The sequence below is a fragment of the Drosophila kikkawai genome, chromosome 4 (genome assembly GCF_030179895.1).
Source record: "Drosophila kikkawai strain 14028-0561.14 chromosome 4, DkikHiC1v2, whole genome shotgun sequence".
Lineage (NCBI taxonomy): Eukaryota > Metazoa > Arthropoda > Insecta > Diptera > Drosophilidae > Drosophila > Drosophila kikkawai.
The window spans coordinates 632,522-657,470 of NC_091732.1; the positions used below are offsets into that span (position 1 = coordinate 632,522).

General features: G+C 35.4%; 1 protein-coding gene across 2 annotated transcripts; it reads right to left on the minus strand.

Moving 5' to 3' along the window:
• Nucleotides 1–1,199: 1,199 nt before the first annotated feature.
• Nucleotides 1,200–20,991, minus strand: MED26 (mediator complex subunit 26). Of its 2 annotated transcripts, none has more exons than XM_017173599.3 (6): nucleotides 20,820–20,990; nucleotides 20,539–20,625; nucleotides 19,772–20,474; nucleotides 17,361–18,023; nucleotides 13,905–13,991; nucleotides 1,200–3,712 (listed from the first exon to the last, which is right to left on the minus strand). In XM_017173599.3, exons 2-6 carry the CDS (start codon nucleotides 20,602–20,604, stop codon nucleotides 1,350–1,352), a joined length of 3,882 nt encoding a protein of 1,293 aa, XP_017029088.1. In that variant the 5' UTR covers nucleotides 20,605–20,625; nucleotides 20,820–20,990; the 3' UTR covers nucleotides 1,200–1,349. The 2 variants fall into 2 exon arrangements, with proteins under 2 accessions (XP_017029088.1, XP_070143737.1); XM_070287636.1 differs by lacking the exon at nucleotides 1,200–3,712 and adding an exon at nucleotides 7,186–7,352 and having other exon boundaries at nucleotides 20,820–20,991.
• Nucleotides 20,992–24,949: the final 3,958 nt, after the last annotated feature.

Below are 24,949 nucleotides of genomic sequence, written 5' to 3' on the forward strand. Positions count from 1 at the left end.
TTGCGCGTCCGTTTTTGAGCATTCCCCGAACCTAATGCGGAAACTCCGATTCTTTGTTCGCATTTAATATTTTTAGCGGACATTTCTCGGATCCATCCGCACCGAGACCCCTCTTTGTCTGCTGGGAGGGCTTCCTCATACGTCTCTATATATTGGTAGATCTCAGGGTCTCCGCTAACTGGTAGACCTTAGGGCCTCCACAAGTTGTTCTCACTCTAGGAGATCTGAGGGGCATTCGCGCATCGGCGTTTCACCGACACTGTCGACCCAAGCCAGAAGGAAGTACCTGATCCTGAAGTGCGGCGTTCCAGAGCGACTACCGGCGGCAGCAGACTAAACCTAATCTTTCTAAACACTTGTAATATTCGAGACAATAAACAAATAATTATAGTTACGGCATATTTTTCGGAGTTCTACTCTGGGACTGGGTCGGTATCTCTTTCAGCAACCACCTCTGACAAAAAATACAAATTTCTGAGACGAACCCTGGCCGTCCCTGAGCCACCGGAAACGACAAACCGTCACAGTTTTTTCGATTTGGTGGTGGAACTTGTTTGATAGTCCGAATATCGAGTAGAAATCGAACACATTTTTTATAATCGATATGAAAATTGAAGAAATCTGTCGTTTTCGATATTAACTCAATAACGCAGCTTGGTGTAAATAGGCTATTAGTGTCATAATAGTTATGGCTCTATGAATTTACGTCAATAGCATTTTTTACTGTGTAATTTCTCTCGAAAATGTTGACATGAGGGTTTTTAAGATTGATCTCTTGAACGCTTAAAGTGAAGGGTAAGAGTTGTACTAAATTATGTATTGGAAATGTGAGTGCTGTTTTTTAGTTATTGGAATGCAATAAGAAACACGTCCGTTCGTTGCAGAATCACATAAGAGACTCAACTTAGGTAGCCATTATTTCTCAATAACACGCTAAGAAAACAATTGGAAATCTTATGCTAGTTTATTTACATTTATTTTACATAACTTTGTGTGTTATTTGGGCTTATTGTTATTTAATAAAAATAATTGGAAAAGATTAAAATAAAAAAATAAAAATGTTCTTTTAACAATATATGTATAAAATATAACAAAAATTTATTTATTTCATCATCTACAAGTTAAACTGGAACTGTATTTTAAAGAAACGCCTACAAATTAATCTGAAACTGAATTTTATCAACAACAGGTTACAACTATTTAAAATTATTTTAATTTGTATTTTTTTTTAATTATTTTTTTTTATATATATTTGTATTTTTTATTATATAAATTTTTTTTTTTTTTTTTGGAAATGTTATCACACATTGCGGCGTAAAATTGAAAACATTTTGTTGAATATTCTATGTTCATTCAAGCACGACGTAAGGCAGAACGATTAACGGCTCGTTGTTGTATGATTTTAGTTGAAGAACTTGATGCCATTCCTTAAATTCTTGATAACCGGCCGCATTGGTTGATGTGTCATTATTTTCGGGTAAGGATCGATAGCCAGTACGATATTCAAGGTTTAAAAGAGGCAATTTTTTGACGGGCGGAGTTTCGGTAGAGATTCCCAAGTGATTATTGTTACAGTATTGTTTATTACTTCCATTTAAATAATCCTTTTGTGAATCAGTTTGAATTAAGTTGAATGATTTTAGCAAGCTATTGTTTACTAAATCGAGCTGGGCGTCTTCAAAAATAAAATTTTCATCGCCTCCATCTATATCTGTATCACTTGATGATAATACATCGCTATCGATTTTACCCTCTCTGGTTTCAGTCTCACTTTGCAAATTAAATCGGTTCTTATCGAAAGTGGTTATCGTAGAGCGGTTTTTAGCTTTCGATGATTCTTCTTCCCCTTCACTTTCCTCGGAATTTGAGCTGCTGTTACTATAGTTTAAAGTTCTTTCTTTCATATCCAAAGCAGGCTCACCGTACAACTCGTGCTGAAAAAATAATTTCTCACGCATCGTCATGTCCACGGCCACAGATGTCTCTTTTAAATAAAATTCATGCTTAAGATCCAAGTCAGTTTTTGTGTTTAAGGTGCGCTTGCGATAACGATGAGGACGAAAAGGAAGTCTCATCAATTGAAATTTAGTGAGTGGTACTGGAACTGTTACTTTTTGAACACCATTTTCCTCAGTGTTTGCTTTAATGTTTGTTGTAAATGTTGTTGGTGAAGTATTTGATGTAATAACTGGCGAAGTCATTGTGTTTATCAGTGAATTTGCTGGCGAGTTTACTTTACTTGGGGTTTTCTTTATTGTCAACACAATATGATCGCGACTCGTGGTTGTTGGGCGTTGGACAATGGCATATTCCTCGTTATTTTCATAATCATTCTCATTTTTGTCTTCACTATCACTGTCACTACTGCTGTTATTATCACTAGTTTTATTATTAAAGTTTTTACCATTCCAATCATTCTTTTTCTCTTTCATAATTTCTTCAGCCCCCACTTGATCCTCGACTAATTTTAATAAATTATTACTTTTAGGGATATCTGAAATGAAGTATCTTGATGATGTATCATCATATGATGATGATATTTGTAGGTTTTTTATTGGCACCGCATTTTCATTATGGCCGCTGTCCGTTCCATCAATATTAACATTTAGCGGCGGCATTTCCATGGGAACATTATAATTACCACCTGGATTGTGAGAAAAACGATTAAACGATATGTTGAGTCTTCGTTTAGCACGTCGACAGGTAGGCAAACATTTGGCCACACCCAGAAATGGCGCTATTAATGATTTGAAAGGTTTCGCCTTAAAAGGTTTTAAGAACTTTAAAGAACTTAGATCCTTTTTGATACGGTCCGAAGCTATTAAGCCATATTTAGGCACAACATCAGCTCCATTAGTGACCGTATACATGGAATCCCAGGGTTGCATCGAATTATTTTCCAAATCATTCCAATTTCCATTAATATTTGGTATGTAGTAATTATGCAAGGCATTTATATGAAAACTGGTCACTTGGTTTGTTTGTACATAAAATCGTTGCTTTGCCAGGCAGTGGGGATCTTCCTGAACGACAAGAGAGGGAATAATTGGGAGATTGGCTGCAATTGTTTCACTATTTTCCTGTTCCACTTCTTGAGTATAGTTAATATCAAGTTGAGACACATTCAGAACTTCCAATTTTTTCTTTATTTCTTCCATTTTAACAGCCGGCTTAGTTTCAAGCATTATTGAATGCAAATCGTTATCATCATCGAAGTCTAAATCAAAGATCGATCTCACAGGCTTCAGTTGATTTTCCACCATTTCATGATCATTATCCAATCGTTTTATCGATGGTCGTATATCCTGTAGATCCTGATCCTTTCTATGCACCGTCGTAGTATTATCCATATTCAAATTGAATTTTTGCTCACTTGTAGAAATATTATCGGAAACTGCAATTTCTGGCTCTCCCTTTAGAGCATTTGTATAGTCATCCTCCATAATTACACATGAACATGGTACGAGTTCGGCCAGATACATTTGCTCAATTTCGTACACGCTCAGCGGACTCTTCAAGCTATGTATCAAGTGCATAAGTTGTGTTGTGATGTCATTTAGATTCTCCTGTTTGATGTTCATGTTGCTCTTTCCAAAGGTTCCAAATGAATTGCTATTGCTATTGTCCAAGGAAGTACCTTTGATTTCCTGCGATTTATTACTGTCACGAGAAGGTTCTGAGGTAACAGTATCGCTGTCCGTAATTGCAGCATCTGCAAGTAAATTAATTATTAAATTGGGAAATTTACTATTATTTTTATTTCTGTAGCAACTTTCTCAACGCATTTTGAAGAAAAAAAATTATAAGCAAAACAAACAAACAAAAATATAGGCAGAGTAAACGCAGCGGATTTTGAAAGATCTTGGTCTTATCTTATTCGAAAACGAAAGAAAACGAAGTTTCCATCTCGAACAATTTTTGAGAAAATATCGGTCAAAGTCTCATAAACTGATTGTTTTGGGAATTTTCAAATCCTAATAAAACGATAACAGCTACAGCATAGCAAAAATATGGGGTAAAAGTAAGATCAGAAGATGAAGCTTTTTAGTATTAAAGTATAAAGTTTCAGTTAGCCCCAACATTAAGTCTAATAGCTATGTTGTTAATGTACCAAAACCGCTTTTTCTCAAAAGTTGCCACGTGACGGAAACTTTTCGTTTTCGAAAGGAAAACTGTTTTCGGGCGAGAAAGTTGATATTTGTTTTCCAAGCTTTTCAAATACAAACTGCTTATACAATATTTTCAGTCATTTAGCGTTGGAGTCGCTGAAAATATCGACTGAATGACTGAAAAGACAGTGAGACTAAAAAAATTCGTAAATTTCAAAGTTTTAGACTGCTACATGAAAGGTCCAGTAGTATAAAAAAAAAATTTAAGATTATATAGGGTAATACAAAATGTATATAATGTATCAAGTTCTTGTTGAAAATTTAGCTGCTGTCGTTATTGAGTCGTTCCCTTGACGGTTGAAAATATCGGCTAACTATCGCAATACATAGTCTACATGTTTATACCCTTGCAGGGTATTATAATTTCAGTCAGAAGTTTGCAACGTAGTGAAGGAGACGTTTCCGACCCTATAAAGTATATATATATTCTTGATCAGCATCAACAGCCGAGTTGATCGAGCCATGTCCGTCTGTCCGTCCGTCCGTTTCTACGCAAACTAGTCCCTCAGTTTTAAAGCTATCTGAATGAAACATTGCATATAGTCTTCTATATACTCTCACTGCTATATATGGCAGAACGGGCCGGATCGGACGACTATATCATATAGCTGCCATACAAATGTTCAATAAATTTTTAGAAAAAAAATTAAAACTTTGGTGTTTTTTAACATTTTTGCACCATTTTGTAGATATGACCATTTTATATTATTTCTGAATTTTGGTAAAAATTTTATGAAAATCGGACGTCTATATCATATAGCTGCCATAGGAACGATCCGGAAATTAATAGAAAAAAATTACAACTTCTTTGTTTTTCAACGTTTTTTCATCTACTCCGGGATATAAGCTTATTTTATTATTCTAGAATTTTGGTATTAATTTCATAAAAATCGGACAACTATATCATATAGCTGCCATATAAACGATCGGTAGATGTAGAGAATATGTAAAGCTGGGAATGCAAAACTGTAACTGTCAAACTGTAAACATAATAAGTATAGGTAAAATGTAATGAAATAATATCTGCAAGGGTATACAAACTTCGGCGTGCCGAAGTTAGCTTCCTTTCTTGTTAGTAGTTCAATCATTCAGTCGTCAAGGGAATACCCAGTCTAAAAAGCCAGAACTGTCGGCCATATACTAGAGCATAAAAATTTTCCAACATTTTTTAACCAAGTTTTAAAAAAATTCTCGAAAATTGGCCTTTTTTGTGCTTCAAGAGGCGGATAACCCCTTAAAAAGAGATATTTAAAACAAAATAATATTTTTTATTGTTCTTGACAATGTTCTTAAAGCTACAATCATTATTAACTAACTAGGATCATTATTTTGTTGCTTTAAGAACATCTATATATATATTATTAATTATTTTAATTGCGTGCCCAACTATTGAAGCGAATGTAAAAGTGTTACGAAAGGTGAATTCTTATTGAATTGTTTAGAACCAAAAAAGTGGGACGACTTTATATGCAGTCGTCAGTGTGACTCAGTGTTGCGTTGAGAGAAATATGGTAGATAACGAGATGAAGAGGCTAGTGTAGTTGGATTTAGAAATTGGAAGAAAACGCACTCGGTGAGACTCGCTCCGCTCGTACAATGACTGACACAACAACTTAAATCATCAAGGCAATAAGAGCCTTCCGTCATTAGAAGTGGGATCCAACCCCCGATTTGCAACTTTCAAAAAACAATTTCGTGTTTTGCTAGAGCAACAGAACTAAACATTTTTACAACTTGCGGGAGCGCTGCGACCGTCGCACAGTAGCGCCTTTTCTCATTTTACGTTGCAAAAATCATAACTTTTGAACAAAACAAGATAACTAAATAATTTAAACGCCATTTGATAGGTAATTGTTGTAAAATTAACATATGTATTGGAAAATCTGCCACGCCCACTCATTCGCCTTTTTAAAGGGTATCAAAGTGAAGAAATATTTTTTTCTCAATGAAGACAATTTTTTAAAAATATTTTTTATTTAATTTTTTATCTTTATTTTAATGTATTTGCTTAAATAAAAATAATTTGAAAACTGGAAAAAAAATTTTTTTTGTTCTATGTTTAACCGCCACAGAACCGTGAGCGCTACAGTTAGTATTTTTTGTTGGTTTGTATGAAATTGTGTCGGTATTTTGGTATATTTTACCCTGAGTTGTTTCAGTGTTTTGCTTCGCAATGCCAGAGTCGCAGCTGGACGCAGACTTTCTAAACGGATTCTGATTCAGGAAAGATACACGCAGTGTATCGCCGGCTCTGGGCAGCTTCAGAAGTTATAGACTACTTTAGCCAGAAAAAGGTGAAAATAATGGACACCTGGCAGGTAGCGATTTACCTGTACAAGCCCACACAAAACTACCTTTTTTTTAATTTGAATAAGAGGTAATGAATATACCTATCATTTAAAAAAAAATTCAAGACCATTGGATATGTAGTTTTTGTGTAATATTACCTGAAAGTCGACTAATTGACCTATTTTTTGTTGTATGACGCATACACGGAAAACAATTTCGACTTTGAATGCTCATATCTTCCTCAAAAAAAATCTGACAATTTTTTTGGTTACAGATTCGGAATCCTTGGGAAATTCTCTGTCGATTTCTTATAGTTTAAATCGATTTTGCGATTTTGACTTTTTCGATTTTTGCAACGGCTTTTGTTCGAGAGGCGCTACTGTGCGTCGTCCCTTAAAAAATGGCGACATTGTGTTGTTGAAATTTAATTCAGCCGTAGCTGGAGCTGCAGTAAACATTATCTTGAGTGAGACCTTGCTGTAAGATAGTGCATTAGTTTTGGCGTTAACGAAGTCCCAGGAAGAAAGCGCATCACAGTGATTATCGCAGGTCTGTTATTCCGGCATCACATCAGGATTAAATCTAGTATTAAATACTCAACTTAATGTAAGTTCACAAGCACAAGTAGCTGGCACATGGCCGAAGCGTAGAGGGGCATTTGTATTACGTTTCTCCTTAAATATAGCATAGAAATCTTTTTTTAAAAGGATATTTGGTGTGCATGGTGCATTCCAATATACAATCAGATACGCCGGGTGGTCCTGCTTCTCCCAAAATGCAGCGAGTGGGAGAGGTAAGGAATGCATTGATGGCTCGCCGAACAGCTCCGTGGTAAGGTGGGTGTACTTTTCGTATGTGGGATTTTGCGCACCATCCGTGGATGGAAAGGCCAGTCTATTTTTGAGAGCATTACGGCGGAGGTTATGTTTATGAGCGTATTAGTGTGTATACATGAGTACTTGGAAATTAAATATTTAATACTGTTGAATCGGGATTCAAGTTGTTTTCTTAGATTTATACAATGGTGTTTAAAATATAGCTTAGAGTTGAAGGTTATATACAGTAATTTTAATTGGTCTATACTTTTAATAACATTGTATTTATACCCTTGCAGGGTATTATAATTTCAGTCAGAAGTTTGCAGTATATATATTCTTGATCAGCATCAAGCCGAGTCGATCTAGCCATGCCCGTCTACGTAAAATGTAATGAAACTCTGTTATGTGTGTGTTTTCAGCATTTAAAATTGTAATACAAATATCAAAACCAAATTATCATATGCTATGTATAAATTTACAAATTTCATATATTCCCTTTTTTTGTTTTTTCTATATATTTAACCAGAATGGCTTAATTTTTATTGATTGTAATTCCAATTGTAAACTGCATGGGAATACAAGGGAATTTTTCACTTCGATACCCTTTAAAAAGGCGAATTTGTGGGCGTGGTACATTATGCAGTACATACATATGTACATTTTACAATAATTACACATTTCAAGTTTTCCATGATATTTGGGTGCTCCTGAGTAAAAGTCCCATACAAAATTATTTTCCATCACCTACAGGTTCGGCGGTATACCTAAGAATACAAAAAACCGATGTTTGCCGACATTTTGAATTACGTGGCCTATATAATCGGACTTACCTTTATTATTTTCGGTGGGACCTACTCTCAATACATCACGGCACTACTAAAAAATAGTCCCAATCGTGGACCATTGCCCATGTCTTTGGAATTCGACGCCAAAGTTGAAACTCCCAAAATTTTCAACATTTCTGTGATGAAAAAACAATTCTGAGAATTAAATCTTAAAGCGTTTTCATGAAGACATTTTATTGGATTTATTAAACGAATAAAACCGCCTTTTTGGTTTGATTATCTACTACTATTTTCTGTCAAAATTCAAATAAGTCAAGGCAACCTATAGAATGCGAGTAAAAAATCTAAATTTATATTATATATAAAAAGATACATATTTACTCGCATTCTATAGGTTGCCTTGACTTATTTGAATTTTGACAGAAAATAGTAGTAGATAATCAAACCAAAAAAGCGGTTTTATTCGTTTAATAAATCCAATAAAATGTCCTCATGAAAACGCTTTAAACCGAAATTAAAGAATACAATGAACAATAGATTCAATGAATATTTAAAATTAGTTCCATATAAGATTTAATTCTCAGCATTGTTTTTTCATCACAGAAATGTTGAAAATTTTGGGAGTTTCAACTTTGGCGTCGAATTCCAAAGACATGGGCAATGGTCCACGATTGGGACTATTTTTTAGTAGTGCCGTGATGTATTGAGAGTAGGTCCTACCGAAAATAATAAAGGTAAGTCCAATTATATAGCCCACGTAATTCAAAATGTCGGCAAACATCGGTGTTTTGTATTCTTAGGTATACCGCGGAACCTGTAGGTAATGGAAAATAATTTTGTATGGGACTTTTACTCAGGAGCACCCAAATATCATGGAAAACTTGAAATGGTTCGTGGAAATTTCACAAAGTTTAATTTTGTGTTCCTGTGTTACCTTTCCAATGCCGTTTAAATTATTCGATTACCTTATTTGGCTTGTGGATATTAACAGGTTCCAGTACTGACTCCAGAAGGCCTGTACGAGTTAGCAATGCCGTTTGGTCTAAAGAACGTGCCTTCAGTATTTCAGAGAGCGGTAATGAAAGCATTAGGCGAACTAACGTACTCGTATGTTATCGTTTACAATCATTATGATATGTGATTGTGTGATTTTGACAACATTTTCGTTTAAGGGTCCATTCTGGTTAGTTATGTAAAAAAAAATTGAATCTAGAACTTTAGAATATCATACCGAAAGGGCAAATCGAAATACGTAATAGTTTAAAAGTTATGAGCCTCCGAGCCGGCCGACTCAAAGCAGGTAGAGAGTTTTGTGGAAAACTGAATTTTTCGAGATGGCGACCGTCATATCTCAGTCAATTTTTAACGAATAATAATTTTATTTTTATACCCTTGCAGGGTATTATAATTTCAGTCAGAAGTTTGCAACGCAGTGAAGGAGACGTTTCCGACCCTATAAAGTATATATATTCTTGATCAGCATCAACAGCCGAGTCGATCTAGCCATGTCCGTCTGTCTGTCTGTCCGTCTGTCTGTTTCTACGCAAACTAGTCCCTCAGTTTTAAAGCTATCTTCTATATGCTCTCACTGCTATATATGTCGGAACGGGCCGGATCGGACGACTATATCATATAGCTGCCATACAAATGTTCGATATATTTGTAGAAAAAAAATTATAACTTTGCTGTTTTTCAACATTTTTACACCATTTTATAGATATGGCTATTTTATATTATTTTAGAATTTTGGTACAAATTTTTTGAAAATCGGACGACTATATGATATAGCTGCCATAGGAACGATCGAGAAATAAATAGGAAAAAAATTATAGCTTCGTTGTTTTTCAACGTATGTTTATCTACTCTGAGATATAGGCTTTTTTTGTTATTCTAGAATTATGGTATAAATTTCATAAAAATCGGACAACTATATCATATAGCTGCCATAGGAGCGATCGGTAGATGTAGAGAAAATGTAAGGCTGGGAATGTAAAACTGTAACTGTCAAACTGTAAACATAATCTTAATATATAAAAATCTCCTGTCACTATGTTTGTTCGCTATGGACTCCTAAACCGCTTAACAGATTTCTATCAAATTTGCAGGCAATATGCAGTTTGGTTCAACTTGAGAGATAGGATAGCTAAGATCTTTTACATCATGGCAGTTTCGGCAGAACAAGGAGGAATCTTCTTTTTTTATGCACTCCTCCGAAACGGCTTTACCGATTCTCATGAAATTTAGTGTGCTTATGCAGTTTGGTTCAACTTGAGAGATAGGATAGCTAAGATCTTTTACATCATGGCAGTTTCGGCAGAACAAGGAGGAATCTTATTTTTTTATGCACTCCTCCGAAACGGCTTTACCGATTGTCATGAAATTTAGTGTGCTTATGCAGTTTGGTTCAACTTGAGAGATAGGATAGCTAAGATCTTTTACATCTTGGCAGTTTGGGCAGGAAAAGGAGGAATCTTATTTTTTTATGCACTCCTCCGAAACGGCTTTACCGATTCTCATGAAATTTAGTGTGCTTATTTAACCAAATCTTTATGCTGTGCTCGGGCTATTTTGTTGATGAGTTTGCACCAAATTGGTTGAGCGGTTCTTCACGTATTACATATTTTGTAATAAATTATTTCAATAAATCGCATTTTGTCAGATTGTCTTTTCTTTTATTGTCATTTGTCATTCATAATTATTGTTTTGTGTTTATAAGTGGTGAGTCTCTAAATTCTCATTTAAAATACATTAAGAAGGTAAGATATTATTTTCAGCAAAATGCCACCGAAAAGATCGACTCTCAACAACGTAAGCAGCAGAGTGGCACGACGCAGACGTTTCGAAAGAGCTCATCAGTTCCCAGAACAAGTTAATACAAGAAATAGAGCTCAAAGAATTAGGACAGCAGAAGGTCGTCGTCATTAGTTCGTACATCATTCGTTCGTCTTGCTTTTGAATATGCACCAGATATTAACTACTCTGCGCATTCAAAAATTGCTATCGGTGGAAAGGACAAAGTATGTCAATATTGTCAGGCGTTTAAATTTCGGAATGAAACTGCCGGTATGTGCTGCGCATCAGGAAAAGTCGTGCTCTCTACCTGCTCCGCCAGAACCTTTATTAACCCTTCTTGCTGGAAATTCAATTGACTCAAAATTATTTTTGCGTAAAATACGCAAATTTAATTCTTCTTTAATTCTTCCACTAAAATTTGTGATCTTGCATCCGATGGACGTAATTCTGAAACTACATTAAAAATACAGGGCCAGGTGTACCACAAAATATATTTTATGGGCAATTGTGAAGAGCGCGTAACGACTCGGTGCCAGTATAATTTTATTGAACAAGCAGAGGAAGCGATTTAGGAGTCTATAGCGAACAAACATAGTGACAGGAGATTTTTATATATAAACATTACTGTTCAAGGTTTAATATTTTATTTACTGACAACTCTGTAATATGCTATATATATATATACATATCACAAAAAGGGGCCCGGACTTGCCGTGACGATGAAAGGGCTATCCACTTTGCAAATCCTTTAAAGCCTGTACCGAATGTCCCCTAGAAATCAGCACCAGAATATATAAACCCTAATTTCTTTCAAAATTATAATTGAACTGCCAACATACGCAGTCAGATGTATCGCATTTATAGTCAATATTGAAATGAAGGATCTGGGAACCAGGAAATTAATAAAAAAAACAAGAAAGAAAGCTAACTTCGGCACGCTGAAGTTTGTCTACCCTTGCAGATTGGTTTTGATGTTTATATTATAGATTATAATACTGAACACACTCACTTTCATTACATTTTACCAATACTTATTATGTTTACAGTTTGACAGTTACAGTTTTACATTCCCAGCTTTACATTTTCTCTACATCTACCGATCGCTTCGATGGCAGCTATATGATATAGTTGTCCGATTTTTATGAAATTCATACCAAAATTCTAGAATAATAAAGAAAGCTTATATCTCAGAGTAGATAAAAATACGTTGAAAAGCACCGAAGTTAAAATTTTTTTTCCTATTAATTTCCTGATCGTTCCTATGGCAGCTATAAGATATAGTTGTCCGATTTTCATAAAATTTTTACCGTAATTCTGATGCAAAAATTTTGAAAAACAGACAAGTTATAATTTTTTTTTTTTTTTTTAATTTATCGAACATTTGTATGTCAGCTATATGATATAGTCGTCCGATCCGGCCCGTTCCGACATATAAGTTTAATTCAGATAGCTTTAAAACTGAGAGACTAGTTTGCGTAGAAACGGACAGGTGGACAGACGGACATAGCTAGATCGACTCGGCTGTTGATGCTGATCAAGAATATATATATACTTTATAGGGTCGGAAAGGTCTCCTTTACTGCGTTGCAAACTTCTGACTGAAATTATAATACCCTGCAAGGGTATAAAAATTATGGATTCACTATTTTTCAACTTATTTTTATCAAATCTGAGATATTCAAATTTCGTTTTTAATTTTAGTAAAGTATATTTATTTTTTATCAACATCAACGGCCGAGTCGATCTAGCCCTGTCCGTTCGCCCGTCAGTCTGTCCGTCCGTTCGTCTAGCCGTTTCTACGCAAACTTGTCCCTGAATGAAACTTTGCATAAAGTCTTCTATATACTCTCACTGCTATATATGTTGGGCTGTCATACAAATAATTGATAAATACATTTCAGATTTTCGGTTTAATTTTATAAAAATCAAACGACTATATCTTATAGCTGCCATCGGAACGATCGGAAAATTAAAGAAAAAATTATAACTTCGTTGTTTTTCAACGTATTTTCATCTACTCTGAGATATGAGCTTTTGTTTTTATTTCATCATTTTGGTATAAATTTTATGAAAATCGGACAACTATATCATATATCAACTATATGTATAGCTAGTAATGTAGAACTGAAAACATAATAAGCATAGGTAAAATGTTATGAAACTATGCTTTGTATGTGTTTAGCATTTTATTTATGCTATAAATATACAACTTTTATATGTTGTTGAGCCGGCTTGAGGTCATTAGCTCCATGTCGAACAGAGCAGACGTTTAAAACAATTTGCCCTGAAGATCTAGGTCAACCGAAATATATTGGACCAAATCAAAATAAAAGCTTTTCATTTATTTTGGTATTCCACCCCCTCCCTGACTACAAGCCGGCTCAACAACATATAAACAAAGGAAAGGTTGTTTTTGTTTAACACACTCTTTGTTATGTTTAACCTGAACAGTTCAGCACAGTATTTTCTAACACGTGTCATGGATTGCAAGGTAAACGAAGCAAGTGCAATGAACGAATAGGCAAATGTAAGATTTTTTTACAATAAATAATGCAATAAACTATGTAATAAATGCACTAAAAGAAATAAAAAACCGTTGTTTTTTTTATTATTATTTCTGCATATCATATATCATATAATAGTTTCTTTCATTTTACAGTAAATAAACTGAACACCAAAACTCTGTACACCAAATTTGCTATACAACTACGGAGTGAGTGAAAACACTCTGTCAATACGGAATTTACTGTGCAAAGAAAAAAGTGTAGCTATACCCAAAGTATTTCATTTTCCGTTATGAGTAAATTCAAGCGGAAGTCTAATATGTATACTGGAGAAGCAACTTCTGTTTAAAATTATCATGTTTTATTTCTTAGATAAAGATTCATGGCCAAAATATGTATGTTGGACTACAGATTCGTACTCAGTGCGAACAAAAAAATTTATAAATCTACCCAGAATTTTCTTTTAACTGAATAACACAGGCAAATGTTATCAATCTTCCTTTGAAATAATCGGATAATGATTTTGAGTATACTGCAGATTCTTACCTAATTTATTCGAGAATGTATCGGCGCCCATTAAAGTAACATTGCCCGAACAAGTTTCCATAATTTGTGGCGAATGTATGGATGTATCTATAAAAAAACAAAAAAAAATATATATATATATATATATAAATTATATAAAATATGGGCATATCCGCCATTATTTATCTTTAATAAATAATTCAAAAATGTTCTTGTTTAGTATGAATGTGGTTATGGAATAGACTAGAATTATAAAAATTTAATAAAAAATAAAAAAATGGCGGCGATTCAAAATTGTTTTTTCGTTTTCGTGAAAATTTTCTTCACTTTTTAGTTGATTAAAAATCCAATGTATAAGCAATCAATATAATTATAGTCTATTCCATGGACAGCTTCATTACGCGTATTAAAAAAAAAACATTAAGATTCGTTAAAAATTAACTGAGATAGGACGGTCGCCAGCTCGAAAAATGTAGTTTTCCAGAACACGCGTTTAAAGTTTTATGTTTGCTTTGTACCTCCTATAGTCGGCCGACTCGGAGGCTCATAACTTTTAAACTATTACGTATTTTGATTTGCCGTTTTAGTATGATATTCTAGACACTTATAACTATCAAAAAATGCAACAAAAAAATTCGATTATTTTTTAACTAACCAGAATGGACCCTTAAGTTTAAGTTAAGGTTTACCGTTGGCGAAATAAATGAAAAAAATAAATGGTCAACCAGGGCCGAAAAAAAGTTTCTTTTTAACTTTTTTTTTTGTAGTTTCATTATTAACCCTCTAGTGCCCCAATTTTTTTTTTTTTTCAAAAAAAAATTGTTTTTGGATTCAGTATGTATCAAAAGTGAATGTTTGTTTTGGAAAAAATTTTACTTTTGCTCGGATCGAGTTTTATATGACTAAAACCTTGGACCGCATGAAGGCGGTTCTGGGAATATAGGCCAACAAAAAATTAGGTAAAAAATTTTTTTTGTTTAAATGTTTATTATAAATGTCATTGAGACTGTCAGCAACACAGTACAATTTTTTGTTCTAATTTTTTTCCAATTTAAAAAAAAAAGTATTTACATGTTGTATTTCCTTCAAAATAATTATTTTGTCCGATTTGCACAAATTTTCAGCTTCAAATGAATACAGCAGCTTGCGCTAGCTCTAGTATGTATTCCAAACGCAACGAACTTAATTTTTGGACTTTCCTGAATTAGAAAAAACGGAAAACCGTGTGAAAAGGAATGAAAATAATAAAATAACGGTGTTTTTAACATTGCCCGTCTAGAGGCGGTCTTGGGCACTAGAGGGTTAAATGTCCCTATTTTCATAATACAATGGATTCATAGCATATCTCAGTCGTTTTCCGGAAAAAATTTAAATTTAAATTTAAAATTTATTAAGTTTTTAATGCGCCCACGTTAACACTTGTATACCTTGCGTGCATACTTGACTTGAGGCACTTAAAGTTGGAATTCGATATTAAAACTTACACAGTATATTCTTTAAGTAATAAACTATGTTTTAAACCAAAAAAAAAAATTTGTCTAAAAAGTTTTGGTTTACATGTATATCCCCCCTTAAGGGCAAGCATGTGTATGAAACTTCGTGTTAAGTCATTTTGCTGTTACCATTTTAAATATACAAAAACTTTGAGATTACTACCAAAGAGTATAGAACTAAATAGAGCGGACATCTTCCAGCGGTAGAACCCGCATTTTCACCGTGGAACCCGCATGGCTCGATTGGGCACCCAAGGGCTATATATACTATGTAGTTTTTGTATGTACTATCACTAACCATACAACATATAGACTGGTCATTTCATACAACGAAAATGGACACAAAAATTTCCTAACATGCGGTCCCATGTTAACTGTTTGCTGTTAGCGACAGACCGTCTGTTAGATTTTAGCTGTTAGCGTCCCGTCCCATGTTAGCTGTCAGCTGTTAGCGTCAGGCCTTTACATGTATGCGTGTTCATGCATTCACGTACACGGGTGCATGTGTGCGACCATTTCATTTCGGGCCAGCAAGAATATTTGGTCTTTTGCTACTTTTCGCGCTAGGTACCCTAACAATATGGGCATATTCGCTATTGGGTTAATGATACAAATAAGAATGCTATATGTTATAATATATTTCTAAATGTTTCAGCATTCATTTCATATTTGTTTACAATTCAAATCAGTGGCAGCAGTGAAATGTGTTGCATATATGTACATATGTATTCGAATGAATAACAATTCATCTACTGAGATAAGAACAGGGCATATTGCAGTCGGTGTCGTTTAAAACAGAGACGGGCACGAGATCTAACGCTTTGGGTAGCAGCTCGGCAAAAAAAAAAAAACAACAACAACCCCCAGCGTCTCGACGCGTTGCAGCACACAGAATGTGCAAGCGATCGCGAGCACCGACTGCAATATGCCCTGTTCTTATCTCAGTAGATGAATTGTTATTCATTCGAATACATATGTACATATATGCAACACATTTCACTGCTGCCACTGATTTGAATTGTAAACAAATATGAAATGAATGCTGAAACATTTAGAAATATATTATAACATATAGCATTCTTATTTGTATCATTAACCCAATAGCGAATATGCCCATATTGTTAGGGTACCTAGCGCGAAAAGTAGCAAAAGACCAAATATTCTTGCTGGCCCGAAATGAAATGGTCGCACACATGCACCCGTGTACGTGAATGCATGAACACGCATACATGTAAAGGCCTGACCCTAACAGCTGACAGCTAACATGGGACGGGACGCTAACAGCTAAAATCTAACAGACGGTCTGTCGCTAACAGCAAACAGTTAACATGGGACCGCATGTTAGGAAATTTTTGTGTCCATTTTCGTTGTATGAAATGACCAGTCTATATGTTGTATGGTTAGTGGTACTATGTAGTTTTTGATCCGAGAAAACTACGAGCAGAGCAGAGCATAGGCTTTGCCGATCTTCTGCTACGGCTCTCGTCATAGCGAGAGCGGTAGCAATAGCAAAACGAAATACTACGGGAGTAGCGTAGTTTTTCAAACGCTGTTTTCGACAAATAAAAACAAATTTAGACAACTATTTGAGGGTATTTGTGGGTGTTTTTAAAATATTACATGTTGTATGACGAAATGTAGCGAAGAAACATTTTTGTTTAAAACAAGTTTTTAAGTTCAAAATTTTTTTAGGCACGCCGAAGTTTGTATACCCTTGAATCCATTTTAAAAGATAAGTTATTGCTTCAGAATATTCTGTTACAATTCGAACATTTTTTCATATTAATTTCATTAATTATGAAAATACAAACTCAACAAACCCCACCATTTACACAAAGCAAAGAGCTAACATACTATTAAAAGGCAAAAAAAAAGTTTCAGAAAACGTTTCATGTATATTTTTTTTTTAAATAAGAACGTACAAACGTACTTTCGCGGCCCGTGGGTATGCCCATATATAACTACATTTTCTCAAAAACCTTACCTGAACAAGATGACGCTGGTCTAGGAAACATAGCAGCCATGATTGATCCCTGTTCTGCTCGATTTGTTGTTGAAGAACTTGAAAGATTGCTCGTTGTGGAAACACTCAATTTCCTGCTTTGAATTTCATTAAATAATTCTTTAGTGGTCTTCACCTTTTTCACAGTCGAGCCTTGACCAAAGAAGATTTGTTGGGAGAGGCTAGCCGATGTATCCTTGGTTATCAAAGAGTCAACCCCTTTAGAGCCTCTTTTTCGACCGCGTTTTTTTGGAATATGCAAACGAGACTGAGACGTTGTGTTCTCCAAATCATTGCTGCCCACAAGTACAGCTTGATGCATACTAGCATCTATTGTAGTCTCAATTTTCCTGCTGCTATCTTCCATATTTAAAGGAGACAGTCGACTGCAAGAGGCACCACTCGAATCATATATATTATTATAATCATCATATTTTCCAGCCTGTTTTCTAGACGGTTCATTGCTTCGTACGGGGAAAAGGCCTGCAGAATTATTATTGTGACTGGATGCAGACTTGAATCTGCCCGTAAATGTCAATTCGCTGGCGTTTAATCTCGTTTTATTATGCTGCGAGTTTCCCAATGTGGTAATGGCTTCCGCGGAAAATATCGAGCTCATTGAACTGTTTGAGAGGGAAAAGATTTCTGCAAAGTAAAGAAAAGATAAATGTAAAAGGAACACACTTGGGGAAGTAGAGAATATTTCACACTGGCCTTTTACAGTTTCACATCTTTAGGTTTTTATTTACATGTAGCAATCGTTCCACTGTCATAGTATATATAGTATAACAATACAAAATGGCTGTCTCAAAGTAGATAAAAACATATTGATCGTTTCTGTGTCAGCTATAAACTATACAAAGTTCCCTGAAATAGCTGAAAACTCAGACTATATTGCATAAAAATCAACAGACGGGCATATCTATATCAAATATCTTTGGCTAGATTGACTCAGCTGGTTAAGCTGATCAATATTTTTTAGGCATACACTTGCTCTCATATCTCTGCGTGCAGGACAATAAAAATCATAACATTGACTTTAACGTAAAATAATTCTGCTAATATTTTGCACTGCGAATAAAAATTGGTTCATTCTATTAGTCATTCAATTGACTTCGCCTCTTTATTTTTGCGGAATTATGAGCCTAGCGGTTTTCTTATAATGACCATTATACCCAAACCCCTCTTAAAAATATCAGCCTCAAAAGCGTACAACAAAGAAGATCGCCATTTAATGTCCAATGCTGTTGTCCAAAGTTGGCTTTGCGTCTTTGGTTAATCAATTTTTTATGGGTAATATATGCATTTGTCACTATGGAGTCTAAGGGAAAGGAGATTTGCGCTGACGAAACAAAAATCATACTTAAACTGCATCTTGAAGGCAAAAGCTACAGGGAGATTGGAAAAACCATTGGCAGATCGCACTCATCTGTTCAAAGAGTTACTGTACGCAGAGATATCAGAGCAAGTATACCTAAGGGGTGGATTATTCTTCTTCTGACAGTCACATAAAGCCGTCGACAGTTATTTAAAAGGATGACTAGATGGTTGCATTTGCATCGATAAAAAGGTAAATCAAAGGTTTTTAGACCAGTATGAGGCATAATATATCTGTAGCTTACAGTAATGGAATTATTGTAATATTCGACTACAGATTTCCGTTTGTCGGCTCATAACTTATCAAATGCAAAATTCGAATCTATCAGGCCTGCTCCGGTTTTCGATTTGGAAAACCAAAATACATAGCTGCTCCCATTTTCACTTTCACATTATTCTTTCGGTTTGGAATCGAGCATGATAGAATTATACAATTATAGTCCCGTCGGGGCAAAATTGTTCGGACTTTAGGGCTTATTTTGACAGCTCGTGCCTATTCATTGAGTTATTTTATTCAAACTTTCAGGCTATACCCGTCTCACACACACTTTGATAGCCTAGTTCGGCTTATTTTTCCGACGGGACTACCTTGTATAGCGAAATCACACAAAGCGTCACCAAACTAAAAACAAAAAAAGTTAAAATCGGAGCAAAAAGATGCAAGACCAACGCTCGTGGCTCCGCCTGGTTGTCCGAGAGCAATCAACAACCAACTTAGAAAACTTCTTAGTAAACGTTTCAGCAACAGATATAGAAAAATATTTTCTATATCCTTTTTATTTACTAAATATTTATAGAAAATTGTAGGTTTATATTTTTATCGATGCAAATGTAACCACCATAGTTATATAAAAAAAATGTTGGAATACCATACATTTACAAATCACATTAAAGAAATACCCCTAATGTTACCATTTATGTACATGTATAGAAGTTATCCCGAGAATTAAAAAAAAACCGATGTCGCCACTATTAATGTTTTCACGGCTCTACTCTGAGATATATAGGCATCCTACCTGAGTCTGCTTGTGACAATGTCTCTGCAACTTTTCCATGAACTCGTACATTCTGTACATCATTATCTTTATGTTTTTTGGCCTTTTTTAATTTCTTTTGTTTAGGAATCGGACTTGCTACGGGTATGGGGATAGCAAGTATTGAATTCTGGGCATTTCCGCGCTTCGACGGTGCAACCGCACTGCTATTGTAATCCGTCTCATCCGAATCAGAAGCAATATCAATGACCACAGCAGGTTCGTTCTCGGTGTTTGCGATGGGTGCTGCCTCGTGCCTTCTCATTTTATTCTTGCTTTCCCTGTGCACATTATTAACCAAGTTGGAGAAACTGGTATGATGCACAGTATCAGATGAATTCTGTGTTTCTGGATGTATAATTTGCTGTGACGGCGATAAGGGCAAATGGATCGACTCTTGATCTAAATCGGTCTTGACGAAATCTGAGGAGGGCTGCTGTTGCTGCTGCAGGCTTACACTACTCAGCTGATGCGACTGTGACTCATTGACAGTCTGCTGTATCCCCACCATTTCACGCCATTTCTTCAGTAAAGACTTGGCGCGTCGCGCCAAATGTTCGTTCTTAGTTCGCCGCCTTAATTGGTTGATGTACTTGGCCAGTCGGGTGGCCTCCAGTTGCTCCTTTGTAATTGTTGTACCCTCCAAAGCACATATAACCGACAGCACAGTCTCCATATTAACAACCTGAATAACAAATAGGGATACAAATAAGTATAGAACACAGTTTTTTTAACAGGATTGTTCTCACATCGTAGTTTTGATCAAGTGCCTGGGATAGGTGAGAGGTGAGTTGCTGGATTTGGTTTTGGTTCATTTATAGCTCCAACGACGACGGCTGGCAACAAAAAAAATTATACAAAATATACCAAAAAAAAATACATATATATACATATATATATGTATATATATTACCAACAGTAGTTATTATAAAACCCCAAGACAATTTAGAAAATTTGTAAGCAAATATTGTACATTTAATGAATGGCACACACGCACACACACAAATTGCAGCACAAAAACACCCCTTACAATATATAGTTTGCACATTCAAATTATATTTCCGTTATCGACAAGCCTCTGCTTTGTTCAGATGTGTTTAAATATATCGAACGCAAAATGTTCAGTAAATTAATATTTCATTTTTAATATTCCGACACTAGCACAATTCGCCATTTTCACCATTTACAGCTGCACTTTGTCAGTGGTGATGCCTTGACGATATATTGCAAACATCGATAGCATTTTACTTTAGTATTATATTGATATATTCTAGACTATTTACACTGGTGCATATCTTATGGTGCGGATTACGCATTGCAGCAAAATATTGTAGTTGGATATAATAAAACCACTTTGTATATAATTCTTTAATTTAACAAAATTTAAACAAATTATTTGTTTTTTGTAATTAAAAAAAGAGAAATTCTCAGTTTAATTTATAAGTATTTTATTAAACCTCTACTAAAAAATTGTTAGCAAATCGCATCCACCGTCCGTTGAACAAACTGCCCATAAGGTTTTGCCGTTCCAAATTATCTCATGTTGGACCGCGCTTGGAGTGCATCTAAATTTAACCACCGTTTGTTGGCGATAGTTAGGCAATAGTTTTTCGGTGCAACTCTGATGTCTTCTTAACAATGAAAACTTGACCATCAATACGAAAATGTAAACAAAGTTGGCGAGGAAGAATTGAAAAATGAAATTTACAATGTGGCGCCAAAGGTACTAACATGCCCAAAATAGTTGTTGGTTTTTCTTCTTGCTCCAAAATGCCCCAATCGATACTATTTAATATATACCGCCTACCTCTCTTTATTTTATAGATTTTGGAAGCCTATACCACCTATACACACACTTCGGGGCATTTGATCTTTGTTAGAGAAAAATCATTAGATAAACTTAAATTCCTCGTCATATAATTCATTTTATGATAGTGCGGATAAAATCTGACGCGATCTGTGGATTTGCTTTTGTGAAACAGCCGAAATAGTTGATAAACTCTTCATTTTACTCCCACATCGGCCGCTTCAGCAATCTATGTATACGTTTTCATGAGCCACAGCTGTTCGATCAGCTCTTATTGGATGCGGATGCACTTTAACGCAGTTCTGTGGGAGCACGAGTTTCGCATGTGTGAAAAATCCTAACCGTTCCACACAAATGCGCTGAGTGGGAAGACAGTATAATACTGATCTTCCCACCAAACAGTTGAAATTTTTAGCAGATGTGAATCTCGTGTTCACACAGAGCCAATTACAGCTGATCGACCAGCTGTGCCATATCTAAACTATAAACAAAGTTGTCCGAAGTGGCCGTTTGGGGCATTAAATGAATGAGTTTACCAACTATTTAGTCTGTTGAATAACAGCAAAATCACAGATTGCGTCAGATTTTATACGCACTATATTTAAATGAGACAGATGACGAGGAATTTGAGTTTCTCTAATGATTTTTCTCTAACCGTAAGAAAATGCCCCACAGAGTGTGCAATAAAGTAGAATTGGGGACATTCCAGGGCAAGAACATACAGAAAAAAACGAACAACTTTGGGCATGCTTGTAGCCTTGGCGCCACATTTTAAATTTAATTTTTCAATTGTTCCTCGCCAACTTTATTTACATTTTTCGTAGTGTTGGTCAAATTTTCACTGTTAAGAAGAAGAAATCAGAGTTGCACCGAAAAACTATCGCCTAACTATCGCCAAACAAACGGTCATTAGATTTAGATGCGCTTTGATGCCGGTCCATTTGAGAAAATTCGGAACGGCAAAACCATATGGGCAGTTAGTTCAACGGACGGTGAATGCGCTTTGAAGGTGTATGGGCAGACCCTATTAACAGTGAAAATTTGGCCAAATCTACGAAAATGTAAACAAACTTGGCGAGGAACAAATGAAATTGTAATTTAAAATGTGGCGCCAAAGCTACAAGCATGCCCATAATAGTTGTTAGCGTTTTTTTTTATATTCTTGCCCCAAAGTGTCCCCAATTGCTACTATTTAATATAAACCCGCTACCCCTACTTTGTTTTATAGATTTGGGAAGCCTATACCACCTATACATACTCATCGGGGAATTTACTCTTTGTTAGAGAAAAACCATTCGAGAAACTCAAATTCCTCGTCATCTAATTCATTTTAAATTAGTGCGGATAAAATCTGACGCAATCTGTGCTTTTGCGGTTTTACAACTGTCAAAATAGTTGGTAAATGCTTCATTTCAATTTAGCTAAAGCCAATTCGACAGCCATTGTTAACGTTTTTATGAGCCACAGCTGATCGATCAGCTGTTCGGTTGCAGATGCACTTTGACGCAGCTCTGTGAGAACACGAGTTTCGCATCTGCGAAAAATCCCAACCGTTCCTCTCAGATGCTCTGTGTGGGAAGACCGTATAAGAAAAAGAAATCAGAGTTGCACCGAAAAACTATTGCCTAACTATCGCCAACAAACGGTGTTTAAATTTAGATGCACTCTAGGTGCGGTCCAACATGAGAAAATTCGGAACGGCAAAACTTATGGACCGTTTGTTCAACGGATGATGGATGCGCTTTGACGGTGTGTGGGAAGACACTATTAATCTCAACAAACCCATTATATTCTTGAAGGACAATTAAAGCCGCGGACAGAATTACAGGAACAGGAAGTAGGAGTCCAAAACAACGACGATAAACTGACAAGTATCTTTTGCGGAGTTTGTCCAAACTTCCATGACAACAGCAACAACATTTGTAACAATCTCTTAATAAAAATACACTTGAAAAACAAAGAAGTTCTATTTTTTTCCTATTAATATTCGTATTGTTCCTATGGCAGCCATAAGATATAATCGTCTGATTTTCATAAAATTAAAACCGAAATTCTAAAATAATAAAAAACGGTCATATCCTAAAAAGATGAAAATGTGTTGAAAAACACCGAAGCTATAATTTTTATACCCTTGCAGGGTATTATAATTTCAGTCAGAAGTTTGCAACGTAGTGAAGGAGACGTTTCCGACCCTATAAAGTATATATATTCTTGATCAGCATCAACAGCCGAGTCGATCTAGCCATGTCCGTCTGTCCGTCTGTCTGTCTGTCTGTCTGTCGTTTCTACGCAAACTAGTCCCTCAGTTTTAAAGCTATCTGAATGAAACTTTGCATATACAGGCCTGCTCCGGTAACCGAAAACGGCAAGATTTTTTCGTTTTCGTTTTTGAAAACGAGAAATTGGTGCTCCGGTAATCGAAAACGAAAGATTTTTTTGATTTAAAAAACGGGCACCTTTTTCTGGCCGGAATGAAAAGTAAATGGCTTTTTTTATATGAAATCAGATCTTATTTACAAAAGGAAAAAAATAGTTTACTCGGTGGTCTATTGATGTTTATTCCACACCACCACAAGATCATTCTTGCAGGTAGCTATTTTATAAAAAATTTATTTCTGACCCCTCCTCAGATTTGACAACAAAATTTTTGCCGTGTTCAACCAGTTTTCTCGTTTTGGCGATAGGTCGATAGGTTAACCGCAAAAAGTTATCGCCAAGGTTGCCATATTGTTGGTGGAACGAAACATCCAGTTAAAAATACTTATAAAATATAAATGAATACATTAATAACTTTAAAGAACCGCCAAAATGATTGTTTATAATTAATGTTTTTTAATGTGATTACTTAAATAGTCCAAATTAACCAAATAATTATTTGAGACCACCGGAATTGAAACTGTGAAAAGTGTGGCAGCATCTTAGGTGCCTAGATTTGCTTAACTCTAACATTTTTTGCCTTTTTCTGGCTTATGAAAAGGCAATTGTAAATATAATAGGCAGTACTTTACGTTGTTTGCTTATTACCAAAAACACAAGTTAGCTTCTTGAGCAGTGAGAAACGATGAGAAAACGAAACATTCCGATAGCAGAACTTTGCCGAAAACCGGAGCAGCTAAAAACGAAAACGGTTCGTTTTCGCCCAAAACGAAATCGAAAAAATTTTACGATTACCGGAGCAGGCCTGATATTCTTCTATATACTCTCACTGCTATATATGTCGAAACGGGCCGGATCGGACGACTGTATCATTTAGCTGCCATACAAATGTTCGATAAATTTTTAGAAAAATAATGTTCAGGTCAGGAGCTTTCGTTTCCCCCCCGCGCGACTCCGAAGCGCTCCCGCTTCTGCAA

Coding starts and splice junctions, on each gene's coding strand:
- MED26 (XM_017173599.3), bottom strand. CDS start 20,604: ATGAACCAAAACCAAATCCAGCAACTCACCTCTCACCTATCCCAGGCA. Junction 13,992..17,360: donor ACCAGCGTCATCTTGTTCAG/GTAAGGTTTTTG, acceptor GTTTTTTTATAG/ATACATCCATACATTCGCCA. Junction 3,713..13,904: donor TACATTCTCGAATAAATTAG/GTAAGAATCTGC, acceptor ATTTACTTGCAG/ATGCTGCAATTACGGACAGC.